Genomic DNA, 13,681 nt, shown 5'->3' with positions numbered 1-13,681 from the left:
TGAATACAAGGGGGCTTCAAAAATTTCATGAAAAAAAAGTGGAATGGATGGATAAGTTTATTTTGTTCCCAAACCATTTTGAATTCTTTATGTGGCTTTTTCATAATGCACATTTGCCATGTGCCATTTTAAGACCCTTCTATTCATTTGTTTGAATCTACTAACTAGCACCAAGGTAAAACCAGACCCAGTGGGTGAAAGATTAGGGATGGACTCCCAGATGCAACCTGCAGTGGGCAAGCAATCACTAAGCCAAGGCTCAGGAAATCTGGGTTCTGGTGTCAGCTCTGCTACCCAATTATGTTGATACTTTGAACAGTATCCTCTTCCTGGACCTCCATTTCCCGTATGAAAACCAAGGGATTGGGAGCAGGGCAGGCATTTGGCACAGTGACTAAGATGCTGCTGGGGCACCCACATCCCAAATAAGAGCCTCTGGGCTTGAGTCCCAGCTCCAACGTCCGTTGCAGCTTCCTGCTCAGTGTGCACTGTGGTAGACAGCAGGTGATGGCTCCTGAACTTGAGTCCCTGCCTCCCATGAAAGAGACCTGCATTGAGTTCCTAGTTCCTGGCTTCAGCCTGGCTGGCTGTTGCCAGAATTTTGGAAGTCACCCATCAAAGATTCTCATTCTCTCTCTCTCTCTCTCTCTCATCTTTCTTTAAAATAAAGACTTTTTTTTTTTTGACAGGCAGAGTGGACAGTGAGAGAGAGAGACAGAGAGAAAGGTCTTCCTTTGCCGTTGGTTCACCCTCCAATGGCCGCCGCGGCCCGCGCGCTGCGGCTGGCGCACCGCGCTGATCCGATGGCAGGAGCCAGGAGCCAGGTGCTTTTCCTGGTCTCCCATGGGGTGCAGGGCCCAAGCACCTGGGCCATCCTCCACTGCACTCCCTGGCCACAGCAGAGAGCTGGCCTGGAAGAGGGGCAACCGGGACAGAATCCGGCGCCCCGACCGGGACTAGAACCCGGTGTGCCGGCGCCGCTAGGCGGAGGATTAGCCTAGTGAGCCACAGCGCCGGCCTCTTTAAAATAAAGACTTTTTTAAACAAAGGATGAATTTGCATAGTCCGTGGAGGTCTATGGAGAAGGCTTCTTGCACACTGTGCCGTGAAGGCATCTGATGGCAGATGGTCACAACGAAGGGAGAAGGGTGTCTGGCAGGTAGAATGAAGATTGCACCTGCCCTTGCGTGTTTTGGGCACTTGGTGGAAATGTGGATGACTGTGGAGATGGAGTCAACGTTGCCTGAGTATAGCTGCAAATCTTTCCATCTTGCCCCTTCCCCTGACTCCTGCCCAGGATTTGAGCACCAGGCTGTGCAGCATATGAAGGCATTTATTGACTGCATGAGCAATCAATACTGTAATCACTTTGTGCAATGATCTCCAGCCCTGGATTTCCTTGTGCTGTATCATCTGCTGCCAATAAACTGTGCCCCCACCCCATGGCTCGGGATGAGAAACCTAAGGTTCCTGTAGCTCGGTGGTTCTTAGTCTTGGCTGCACTTTGAAATCATCAGAAGCTTTAAAGGAAACACTGATGCTTGAGCCTTGCCCCAGGGAACTGTAATGTAGTTGATATGGGGTGGGCCTGGGCCTCAGCACTTTTAGAGCTTCTCCAGTATCTCTGTTGTGTGCCGCCATCACCAAGGCCCACTGCGTGAGTTCCTGCTGGACTCGGGTGGCTGTTGGCAGTCTGACGTTGGTGGGGAATGAGATTGCTGGCTCTGACAGAGCAGAGCATTGAGACCAGGGCCCAAGACATGCTGGAGATGTTTGTTTCTCCTGAGTCTTTATTTTGAGGCCCTGCCCTCCTGTGGCTGATCTGGTAAATGAATGTCAACCACAGTGTACATGGCAGATGATAGCTTCATGTTCTTCCTTTTCCAACTGGCAGGGACTCTCAGGACCTTCACCCGAAAGAAGTCCTGACTGGCAGACTCACGGGCTCTATGGCAAGGCCCATAGGGCAGATGGCTTGCAGTAGCCTCAAACCAGATTCACCCTCTGCTCTTCTTCATCGAAGCAAGTGGCAACTCCATCCCTCCTGTCTTTGTCTTACCACCCCCCCCCATCCAATCCACCAGCAAATCATCTTGGTTCAATCTTCAGAATGTATCCAGAATTCACTCACTTTCTATCATTTCTACTATTAACTGTCCTAGCCCAAGTGTTCAGCATGTTATTTAGATCATCACAGCCATAAATACTGCAGTTAGAGACTTCAGAGTGATCTCCTTCCTCTTGGCATTGTCTGAATACTATCTGTTTTTCACAAAAGAGCCATCATTTAAAATGCACATCATACCCTGTCTGCTGAAAACCCTCCAGTAGAGTGGAATCCAGAGTTCTCACCCTGGCTGATCAGGCCCTTCCTGACCCAGCCTCCAGCTGCCTTTCTGAACACACTGCTTCCTGCTCCCCCTCCATCGCTCTGTGCCAACCATATTGCACTCCCTTCCTGTTCCTCGACACCCCAACCCTATGTTCACCCCAGAGCCTGTACTCTTCTTTCTGCCTGCCTATAAGCCTCTTTCTCCAGACGGTTTCATGGCTGTTTCCCCTCCACTTCCTGCATGTCTCTGCTTAAATTTCACCTTCTCAGATTGATCTTCCCTAGTCATGCTGTCTAAAATAACACCCTCGCCATCCCACTTCTGGGTATATAGCCAAAGAAATTGAAATCAGTATGTAGAAGGAATATATGCACTCCCATGTTCATTGCAACACTATTTACAATAACCAAGATACAGAAGCAGCCTAAGTATCCATCAACAGATAAAGTAATGAACTTGTTGTAGGGGCCGGCACTGTGGTGCAGTGGGTTAAAGCCCTGGCCTGAAGTGCTGGCATCCCATATGGGCATCAGTTCAAGTCCTGGCTGCTCCTCTTCCTATCCAGCTCTCTGCTAAGCCTGAGAAAGCCGTAGAGGATGGCCCAAGTCCTTGGGCCCCTGCACCCATATAGGAGGCCTGGAAGAAGCTCCTGGCTCCTGGCTTCAGATCAGCTCAGCTCTGGCCATTGCAGTCATTTGGGGAGTGAACCAGTGGAATGGAAGACCTCTCTCTCTCTCTCTCTCTCTCTCCCCCTCCCTCCCTCTCCCTCTCCCTCTCCCTCCCTCCCTCCCTCTCTCTCTCTAGCTCTACCTCTCTCTGTAACTCTGTCTTTCAAATAAATAAAATAATTCTTTAAAAATAACTTGTGTAACATATGTATATTATACAATATATACTTATATGTATTATATGTATATGGAATGCTATTCAGCCTTTGAAAAAGGAAATTCAGTCGTTGGTAACTACATGGATGTCTGTTATGCTATGTGAAATAAGACAGGTACAGAAAGAAATACTGTATGATCTCACTTAGATGTGGAATCTTAAAAATTTGAAGTCACAGAAGTAGAGAGTAGAAGTAGAGAGTAGCATGGTAATCACCAGAGGCTAGGAGGAGCACAGGGCAGGGATGGAGAGATGCTGGTCACAGGACACAAAGTCCCAGTTAGACAGGAGGGAGAGGGTGTTAAGATCTATTGCTCAAGATGATGACTAGAGTTCATAAAAATGCATTGGATATTTCAAAATTGCTAAAATAACATCCCCACCATTGCCATCTTCACTCATCCTCCTGTGTAGCACCTTGGTGTGCTTTGCTTTTCCTCCTTATTCTCAGATGATGCTTTCCAGGATCCCCAGTGAATGCCTGAAACTGCAGGTTATACTGAACCCTATATATACCATGTTTTCCCTAGACATACATTCCTGTGATAGGGTTTATGTTAAATATGAGGCACAGTAAGAGATTAGCAATAGCTAAAATAAAATAAAACAATTATAACTATTTAACAAAAGTGACTTAAATTGAGGAGGGGATTTGGCGTAGAGGTTAAGTCACTACATGGAACACCTGCTTCCCATATTGCAGTACCTGGGTTTAAGTCTTGGCTCTGCTTCTTGTCCAGCTTCCTGCCGATGCCCACTCTGGGAAGCAATGGGTGATAGCTCAAGTACTCCCATGTGGGGCATCCAGATTGAATTCCAGGCTCCTGGCTTTGGTCTGGTGCAGCCGTGGCATTTGGGGAATGGACTAGCAGATGGAAGCTCTCTTTCTGTCTCTGTCTCTTTCTTTCTGCCTTTCAAATAGAAATGAATATATAAACTAATACATTGAAAATAAATAAAATTATGGTGCTAATAGCAGTAACTCTTATTAGAAAAAAAATAAAACTTACGGGTTGGGTGTTGAAATACAGCCAGGTAAGCTACTGCTTGGGACACCTTCATGCCATACCAGAGTGCTTAGAATAAAGTCCTGCTTCTCCTTCCAATCCAGCTTCCTGCTAACGTGTCCAGGAAGTTAGACGATGATGACTCAGATACTTGGGTTCCTGTCACCTACAAGGGACACCCAGTTGGAGTTCCTGGACCTTGTTTTCAGCTTGACCCAGCCCCACTGTTATGGGCTGGAGAGTGAACAGTCAGTCCATGAAAGACACCCCTTTGGCGCGCGCGCGCTCGCTCGCTCGCTCGCTCACTCTTTTCCTCTCTGTCACTCTGCCTTTCAAGTAAACAAATACAACATTTTTAAAAACCCTTATGAATTTCTTATTGCTGGACTTTTTCAATTTAATTTTTTAATCTTTTTATCTTGTTTAAATATTTTATTTATTTATTTATTTATTTGAGAGCCAGAGCTACAGATAGGGAGAGGGAGAGACAGAGAAAAAGGTCTTCCATCCGTTGGTTCACTCACCAGATGGCCACAACAGCCAGAGCTGGGCTAATCCAAAGCCAGGAGCCAGGAGCTTCCTCCTGGTCTCCCAGACGGGTGCAGGGGCCCAAGCACTTGGGTCATCTTCCATTGCTTCCCCAGGCCATAAGCAGAGAACTGGATCAGAAGAGGAGCAGCAGGGACAGAAGCTGAGGCCGATATGGGATGGCGGTGCTGCAGGTGGAAGCTTAGCCTACTATGCCACAGTGCTGGCCCCTCCATTTGATGTTTTAGACTGTGGGTAACTGAAACGGAAAAGCAAAGCTGTAGCTAAGGAAGAGCTACTAGAGTCCTTATTTACCACTTGAAGGCACTTGTTTATGATCTCTCTGTCCCTGCTGGGGGCAGATGCTCCATAAGCCCAGGGTGTTTTGTGTGTCTTGTTCACCGCCATACCACTCATCATCTGAAATAGCACCTGGTGCATAGTAGGCCCTCCCTAAATTTGTCAAATGAATGAATAAATGCCCTCGAAGACATGGGGATGCCCGTCAGCGTGCCTTCTGCATTTCCTGGCTGCTGAGCTCTGTGGAGCTCGATAGGGGCGCTGGAACTCAAGTAGCCCACGGGAAGCATTACGTGCCAGTGTTTGCTCATCACACTTCCTACTCAATTGGTGGGAGAGTTTTCAAGAACTGGAGAACCTCACTGATTCTTTGGGTATTTCTTGTAGAATTGGATAAACAAAGTAATACAGAGCCCGGAACTAGAAAGCCAGGATAGCTGTGCTAAATGTCTCACATCTCTATTCCCAAATAGTATAAAACTGTGCATAAATCATTTTGGCATGCTAGATCTCCTTTCTGCCACATCAAAAACAATATTTGTTATGAGCCTCCTTCCTAGGGGCAGGGCATGTCTGTGAGATGAATAAGATCATTTCTGTACATCCTTTGGGGTGCTTGTGTTCAGATGTAATAAACATCATCTAGGTTTAGCTCACATTAAGAAAACCGAACATATAAAAATTCAATGTATATTATTACTAAAGAATTCTTGCAAACTCCCCTAGGCCTGGAGAATTAATAACGGGAGTCAATTTACCCAAATCTGATTCATGCGCAGCTTTTTTGCAACACACCAATCGTAACAGGAGAGCACTTAGCATATCACCTTGCACCTAGTAGGTAATCAATGTTTATGTATTGACCCCTTAGTCACTAAGTGAGGTGCACCTATACTGGAGCCTGTTAACTCTGATATGACAAAAGCCATGTTTCCCCCAGAGATGGAGAACTCACCCACCCTCTGTTCTTCTTCCAGTCCCCCAAATCTGCCTTTATCAGTGCTGCGAAGAAGGCCCAGCTGAGGTCCCATCCTGTGAAAGTCCGATTTTCCGAGCAGGTGGCAGTTGGAGAAACAGATGCAGTAAGTGCAGCCTTGGCCGGAATCAGCTCTGCCGTCCCAGTCTCGCTCGGAGGCTCCTCATAGTAGATGGTGTCACGAAGGGGTTGCAGCGGGAGGGTGGAGAACGGAGTGTGTGGTGCACAGAGGCCCTGGGCACTGGGGGAGAAGGAAAATATGTTGATTCATTCAGGATCCTCTTGATGCTTAGAAAAAAATTTCTGTCTCTAGCACAATAGGTTACGCTCAGAGCAAGTGCACCAGAAACATTTTTTTGGCAACTTGAGAGAAGTGGGAAGGAAGTGATGGTTTTCTGAAGATTCAGGGGACAAGTGGCTGGGGAAATTGTAGCTCTCTTCACATGTAAGTGATACAGCACATCCACATCTTGACTGGAGAAGACTTTGCAGTGATGGGTGAAGCAGCCTGTGGGAAATGATACAGACTCAAGTTGCCAAGTTTTTATTAGGCACCTGCTGTGTTCCCAGCACCACGGGGGATGCAAAAAAATATCCCTGTCGCCTGCCACTGGATACCTCTCAGCGATGCTATAGGTTCAAGTGGTTCACACTGAGGCATTATAGAATCTATGGCTGGGTAGTAGGCATCCAAAAGAGCAAGTAATTGACAGCTCATGCCATGCAGCTGTCAAGCTGGGGGTGCTGGCCAGCCCACCAGCTTACCCTGGGCTTTGTGGGGATTCCGTGCAGTGAGCTGTCTACTCCAGATGTGCAGATGAGAAAGGGTAAGCAGAGCACAGAAAGATATGTGTTCATCAGTGATGGCTTCTGGCCCAGAGTCTCCCAGGAGTCTGCGGAAGGTGGTGATAGCTGCTGGGGGCGAGGGGTGGAGATAGCTGCAGCTAACAGGCACTGGCGTGCTTTTGTAGGCTGTGGCAGGCTAGGCTCATAAGGGGCCCTTGGCATTTATGTGCTCAAGCACAGCCGCCATTCTTGAGAGAGGACTGAGCAGGGAAACCAGAAGTATGTCTGTCGCTGCCATAGCTCTCTGAGGGAAGAAGGGACATGCAAATGTCTTCCATCTCCACGTCCTTGATTCTGTTCCTGGTATGAGGAAGGCTGGGAAGCCTAGGGCACTAATGGGTCCCACTAAGCAAGCTGCCTGAACAATTGGGGTCCATGTCCATCCTAACAGAAAGAAAAAATGAATAGAAGTGGGAGTTTGTGAGCGGAGAATTAAAAAGGGGTAGTATGGAGGAGTGAAGGGTGATAGCAGATAAGGGTGAAGCAGATCGCAAAGTCCAAGTCCCTGTGAGGACATTTGTGTCCTAAGCCCTTGGGAACCCAGAGGACATATGACTTGAATTTCAAAAGTATAAGCAGGTGCTTCCTCTCCCATCTCAACATTAGCAGAGTAATTAACGGAGGCCAAGCCATCCTGTGAAGAACTCTCACTCCTCCCTTCCCATCCTCCCCATCCCCCTTCTCGTTCCTTCTCGTCTTCATTTCCTTCATTCTCCCCTCTCTTCCTCTCCCTTCTAGCCTCCTTTCTCCACTCTCTCTCTCCACCATCCCTCTGCTCTGTATGCTTTTCAGCCAGGCCGCAGGCAGAATCAAGCCACCACTCCAATACAATCTGAATGCAAACAGCCCAGAGTAGCTAAGACGCACCTAGAGTTACTTCTCTCACTGTCTCCTGGACAGACCACCGGACATGGCATGAGGCCCTTGTCTAGGAGAGAGACATGAATCTTCCAACTCACCATGTTCAGGAAATCACCTCATGTCACAACAGCATCCCGGCTGCCGCTGCCGCTACCATAGACCCATAGCAGCCTCGCTGATTGGAACCTGGGGGACTCCAAGTCCAGGTGACTCCAGGCTGTCCTATCATCCCTTTCCCTCGGTGTTCCAAGGCTTTATTAAGCAGCCAGAGCAAAAATAAATCCTGTGGGCGTTCCTTGCCAGCTCTATTTTTAAGCAAAATCAATTAAGTAATTATCCAAGTCCAACCCAGGGCGCTAAATAAAACCTGCCACTGCTGAGCATCATCAGCCTGGGGATCAAAGACTTCTGGGCTTGCCAGGAACCAGCATCTCAGATCAGGGAGAGCCCAGGGAGTTCACACTTTTTCAACTTTCTATCCCGTTGCTTCCCTCTTTAGTTTCAGCACAGCCAAACTTGGCTCCTGACTCCCCACCACCAACAACCACATCCCATCCCAGGAGGACTTGCTCGATCCTGTTCCCAGGCAGTCCCTGGATGTAGATTGTTCTCTTCTGGCTTCTCTAAGAATTCTGACCTACTGACTCCCTCAAAATCAAAATCCAATTTGCCTTACCTAGGTAACCTTAGCCATTTTATACCTGTTGATTTGTCTGGGTTTTATAATGTTTGTATATGCCAAGTCACTATAATAAGAGTATAAGACTGGGGTCAAGGTCTCATTTTTGCTGTAACCCTCCCAGGGGCTTAGCATGGTGCTGAGCATGGAGTATAGGCTCAATGGATGACCACTGAATTAAGGAATTTGTTTTTACATGCAGCTTCTGAGTTCTTATAGAGTGATAAACTTGGCCCCGGGAAGTGAATGGATTCTTCTACCACTGCTCATTCATCTTGTAGTCCTTTATTTAGTACCAACTATGTGCCTGGAAATCTGTTCCCACTGTTGTGACTTCAGAGATGAATAGGACATGGTCACTGGGCTCTGAATTCACTAATTGTGAAAAAGCAAATATTCTTCAAAAATACAAGAGCATTGGGAGTGTTTTGCACAAATTGTTGTAGGACTGAATGGGATTCAAGACCGGATCCAAGTATCTGCTGAGATTGAACCAAGGCTTTACAGAATATATATGTATCTGAGCTGAGTTTTGAAGGATGAATAGGAGTTTTCCAAGGAGGGAGAGAGCAAGGCAGAGGGACTAGCATTTATTTAATTAAAGATTTATTGATAACATGTACCAGTCTATAAATAAAGAAACCCCTGAGCCAGGAAACCTTTTGCTAAGGAGTTTATCACTTGTTCCAAAATGGGTCTTGCCAATGGTTCTCAACCAAGGTCAGTACTGCACACTCTCAGAGAGCTTTTGGAAGTGTCTGAGCATGTTTTGGGTCATCCCAATGATCTGTTGTGCTACCAGCATTTAGTGTCCAGCAGGGACGTGAGACAATTCCTCAGTAATGAAGAATTGTCAGAAGCATGGAGGCATGAAAGAGGCATGGGTACTGTGGGTATAAGGAATGGTAAGACATGACTCTGGAGAGGTAGGCAGGGGCCAGGTCAGAAAGGGCTGAGGGTGCCATGAGGGAGGGGAATGACACAGCAAAGGCATGGATGGGGAAGTGATCTCAACTTATAAATGGTGTGGTAGAAAGCATGTATGGGGGCGGGGGTGGGGTGGGGCATTGTCAGGAGATAGGACCAGGTGAGTGAGGTGGGCTCCAAAGGAGACCTTCCACGCTCTTCAAGTGTGCATGGTGGGCTTGGATCTGCTCTAGGCTGAGCAGCTGTGAACCACGGCAGAAGGCATGTCCACTGAGGTGTCAAATGAAGAGGGAGCTTTCGATCTAGCCCAATGTCTTCTTGGGACACTTGGTTCTGGACTCCACATAACATTATTATTCACCTGCCTTTTCCGCTGTCTCTTTGTCCCCCCACACTTTTGGCTTCCTGTTCACCTTCACCTCCTCTTCCCTTCCCTCATCCTTTCCACACCCTCTCTGGTTCCCTCCTCCTTCTCATTGAGCCCCTCCCCTTGGCCTTTCCCTGCCTGTCCACAGAAAATGATGAAGAAAGAAGCTCTTCTCCTCATTCCCAACGTCTTGAAAGTTTTCTTGGAAAATGGGCAGATCAAGTCATTCACATTTGACGGCCGGACCACTGTCAAGGTACCTAGAATCTCCTCTCCCTGGTTAGCATTGCCCTCTCTAGAGTACACCAAGCTATTTGTCCTATGTTCCTCTGAGTCTGCCTGTAGCTGCTCACTACTGGAACAGGACCTTGGAGCCCCCAGTGCTTATGAACACAGCCTAGGAAAACACACAGCCCTCAGAGGAAGGGGATGGTGGAAACTTGCATTCCTGACTGTATTCTAGTAATTGTAAGACTTGATGTGTGCATGTTCGGACACATAGGTAGGCAGGCCTACCTGTGAGCTGCTTTGTGTTCCTGTGATGTGGAATCTTCAGGACTCCGGGCACCATGGGGTATGAGGATCATTAAACCATTTACAAAGCAAAAGTGATTTATAGTGATATAAGAACACTTACACAAACTTACAGCAGACAGAAACAAACACAAGTGCCCGGGAGATTAATTTAGCCGTGCCTTGCTTTTTAAATAACAACCAGATCTCAAGCATTGAACCAAGATTTGGAAAGTCCAGCCACAGCCCCTTTGGCTATTCTTTTCACAGGAAGAGCAATTACTGAGACATGATTCTTAACAGCTCAGCCAAGCGTCAGAAAGTCCTAGTGATTCTCTTAGTTCCGAGGAGGACAGGTGATGATAACATTAACCCGTGGGTTCAGTCTGCTGTGGAACAGAAATATCTGTCCCTGCTTCTTCTGGACTCTCTCCAGAAAGAGAATGCCAGCCCTAGAATGGGTGACTTACTCAAACCAATGCTGCCTACTGTGCTGGGCAGCCTACCCAGAAAACCAACCTTGGCCAACAGGTATTCTGTGGTTCCTATACTTGGCGGCCAACACAACCCTAAATCCCTGGGCCAGGGAACTTTTGCCCACTAGGGGTCAGTACCCTACACTCTCAGGGAGCTCTAGGAAATGAGTGAGTGTTTTGGGAGTCATCTCAATGATTTACCAAGTTACTGGTATTCAGTGTCTCAGAGTCAGAGATGCCAAGTTTTCTGTAGGGAGTAAGTAAGACAGTCCCTGAATGATGAACAATTGCCTTGCCCAAAGTTCCAATAGCACCGTGGTTGTGATACACTGTGCTGAAGCCATGTTGATGGAGCCAACAGTTTAGGTGAAAGGCTTAGGCCTAAGTGGGTTCCCCATGGGATCGAGGACCAAAATGACTCTTTAGAGTGCCATGAGATGGTCTCAGGCTAAGGGAGGGAGCACTGAAACTGAGCTCATCTACCCTAGGGATGGATATCCAAATGGCCCTCCTCCAGATGTAGCTATCTCTTTGTGTTGGGATCCTCTTTGGTCTTTATTCATGGAATGGTGTGTCCACTGTAAATCCTGCCTCCACACTGGAGCATTTACTGCCCTCTCTTTCCCCCTTGGAAGCTTCTCCAAGCACTCTCCCACCTGACATCATCACCGCCATTATGGCTTCCAGGGAGCACCAGCCCTTCACAACAGCAATGTTCCCCTCTCTCATGATCTTTATACAGCCTTCAGGAAGGGGCCACTGGCTCTTCATGGGAGCTCTGACAGGCTGCCAAGCCACTTGTCCCAGAGAGGTACCTGGGTGAATTGACAGCCTGGCACAGGGGCCATTACACTTGTAACACCAGTTGGCAATCACTGGCTTGGCTGTCCACAATCCCAGTGCAGCTGAGCTGCAAAGAAAACCTCATCTGTCCCTGCCAGAGCTCCAGCGACACTGGCGCTTCTGTGACTACTTGGATAATACAAAGAGATCCTCTCAAGTACCCACCAGTTTCCAGCTGAACATCTGAATGGCTGAACATCTTTCAGCGTTCACAGAGGGGCTTGTTTGGCAGCCCTGGCTGTAAGAGAGCTTCACAATCTCAAGCCTGCTTCTTTCCAGCCTCTGGGGGCTGAGAGATGCTGCCTCCGTGAATGCAGGTGCTGGAGTCCGGTGCACAGATATGCAGAAGTCACAGCAAATGCATGGCAGAAGTCTCACAAGTGACACCCAGGCAGCCCCCTCCGACATGTTTCCAGACACCCAAATATTAAAAGTAGGGCAGCAGAGCAGATGGAGCACAGACGCACTCAGAGTTATGACTGTACACAAGACATGTGACATAGTTCCTCAGTGTGGACACATTTTTCAAGTTGCTAAATTGATCTTCTATGAAAGCCAGCCACAGTCAAAAATGAACATTCTGCCAGTAACTCAAGTCATTTGATTTAGATTCTGAATCTGGAAATAGTACACTTTTTAATCATATAAATGTATCTTTTGCTTTTGGTAATTTCTATGTAAAGAGTTGACAGACAAACCAAAGTGGACCTTCTGACTTCTGAGAGTGAGGCCACGACCAGCAGTGTCTGGCACTTAGTAAGAACTTAGGAAGTAATTTGCTGAATGGAAGGGGGAGGGGGAAGGGGAGGGAGAGGCAGGATTTCCAATTGCCCTATGCCTGGCCAGGCTAATTCAGAAACCCCTACCCCCATCCCCTGCACCTTTGGTGTTCCCCATGGCTCGGGCCTCTGAGCAGCACTCGGGATCATTTTACCCATCCTAAAGCACAGTGCTGAAGGCCAGTGTCTCCACCTTTTCTCCAGGGCTGTCTTTCTTGCTTTTCCATTCCGTGTCCACCACACACACACACACACACACATGGTTAGTGCTTAGAGGGGCTCAGAGCCATAACAGAGCGCCATTTCAAGGCTCTTTTCTCTCTTATAGGATGTTATGGTGACATTACAGGACCGTCTTTCCCTGAGGTACATTGAGCACTTTGCTCTTGTCCTTGAGTACGCTGGGCCAGAGCAGAATCACAAGTTCCTGCTTCTGCAAGACAAGCAGCCCCTGGCTTATGTAAGTAACACCTCTATCCTGGCTGATGGCTTTGCATGTGGCCTCTGCTAGAGAAAAGAACCCAAAGTACTCCCTGCCTGGAAAATTCATAATGATATACTCCGCCAGCTCCCAGAACGCACAGTTCTCACCCAAGATTGGTACTGCCCACCTCCAGAGGGCCTTTGGCAATACCCTTTGTGACCTAAGAAGGGCACAAAGATCATTAATCTTTAGTGAGAAGAGTGGGAGGTGGTGCTTTACTGCAGAGCATGCGGGATACTGAGTTGACAAGCAGTGGCACGTCTCCTAGAAACCCAACCTGCTAGGCTTTTCTTTTTCCTGAGAGCAAATTTGGCCTTTTCACGTGAAGGCTATACTGTAAGGTTGGGGGATGGGATCTTCTGAGAGTAGGACAAGCAGGAGCTGGGAATGGGCAAGTGGGGGCAGGGCCAAGAATAGGCAGCAAGTCACCCATATCCACTTTCAAGATAGAGTAGGGGAAAGTAGCTGATTGTCCTGGTCTCTTGCAACGTGCAAAAAGGCTAGGGAAATGCAAGACTGCTGCATAGGATCTCACCAACAAGAAATATCAGAAAGTGATAGAGAGGCAACCAGGAGCAGTCAGTATTACGCGGTGGGCTGGAAAAATGGTTGGAGAGGGAAATTTGGAAGAAACATCTTTAAAGAACCTATGTGGAAGCTGACCAAAAACCAAAATCAGACATACACCAAAAGGGATTTTTGGAAAGAAATATTCTTCGCATCTAGCTCTCAGCCAAATGCAATCCAGAGACTCAGAGGTGGAAAGGAAAGGTTGTGGGTGTCCTGTTCAAAGGGAGTCCGAAGTGCTCTCCGAGCCTCCAAGTAGTCTTTAAGTTGATTGGTCTCTTGTTCCAAATGGGATGTTGTACGTTTTTAT

General features: G+C 47.7%; 1 protein-coding gene across 7 annotated transcripts in view; it reads left to right on the top strand.

The window, feature by feature from the left end:
* Positions 1-13,681, top strand: part of FRMPD3 (FERM and PDZ domain containing 3) — a 146,352-nt gene that overhangs the window by 92,776 nt on the left and 39,895 nt on the right. For 6 of the 7 annotated variants that reach the window (XM_070067469.1, XM_070067474.1, XM_070067468.1 and 3 more), the window contains 3 exons: positions 6,031-6,135; positions 9,858-9,965; positions 12,649-12,780. In XM_070067469.1, coding sequence (XP_069923570.1) covers positions 6,031-6,135; positions 9,858-9,965; positions 12,649-12,780 — 345 coding nt within the window. Of the gene's footprint in view, positions 1-6,030; positions 6,136-8,098; positions 8,417-9,857; positions 9,966-12,648; positions 12,781-13,681 lie in introns of those variants that run through there. The other variant, XM_070067473.1, reaches the window with a different exon arrangement.

Source organism: Oryctolagus cuniculus, chromosome X, assembly GCF_964237555.1.
Source record: "Oryctolagus cuniculus chromosome X, mOryCun1.1, whole genome shotgun sequence".
NCBI lineage: Eukaryota > Metazoa > Chordata > Mammalia > Lagomorpha > Leporidae > Oryctolagus > Oryctolagus cuniculus.
Note: the sequence above shows the minus strand (reverse complement) of the source record. Positions and strands in the feature narration are given on the sequence as shown.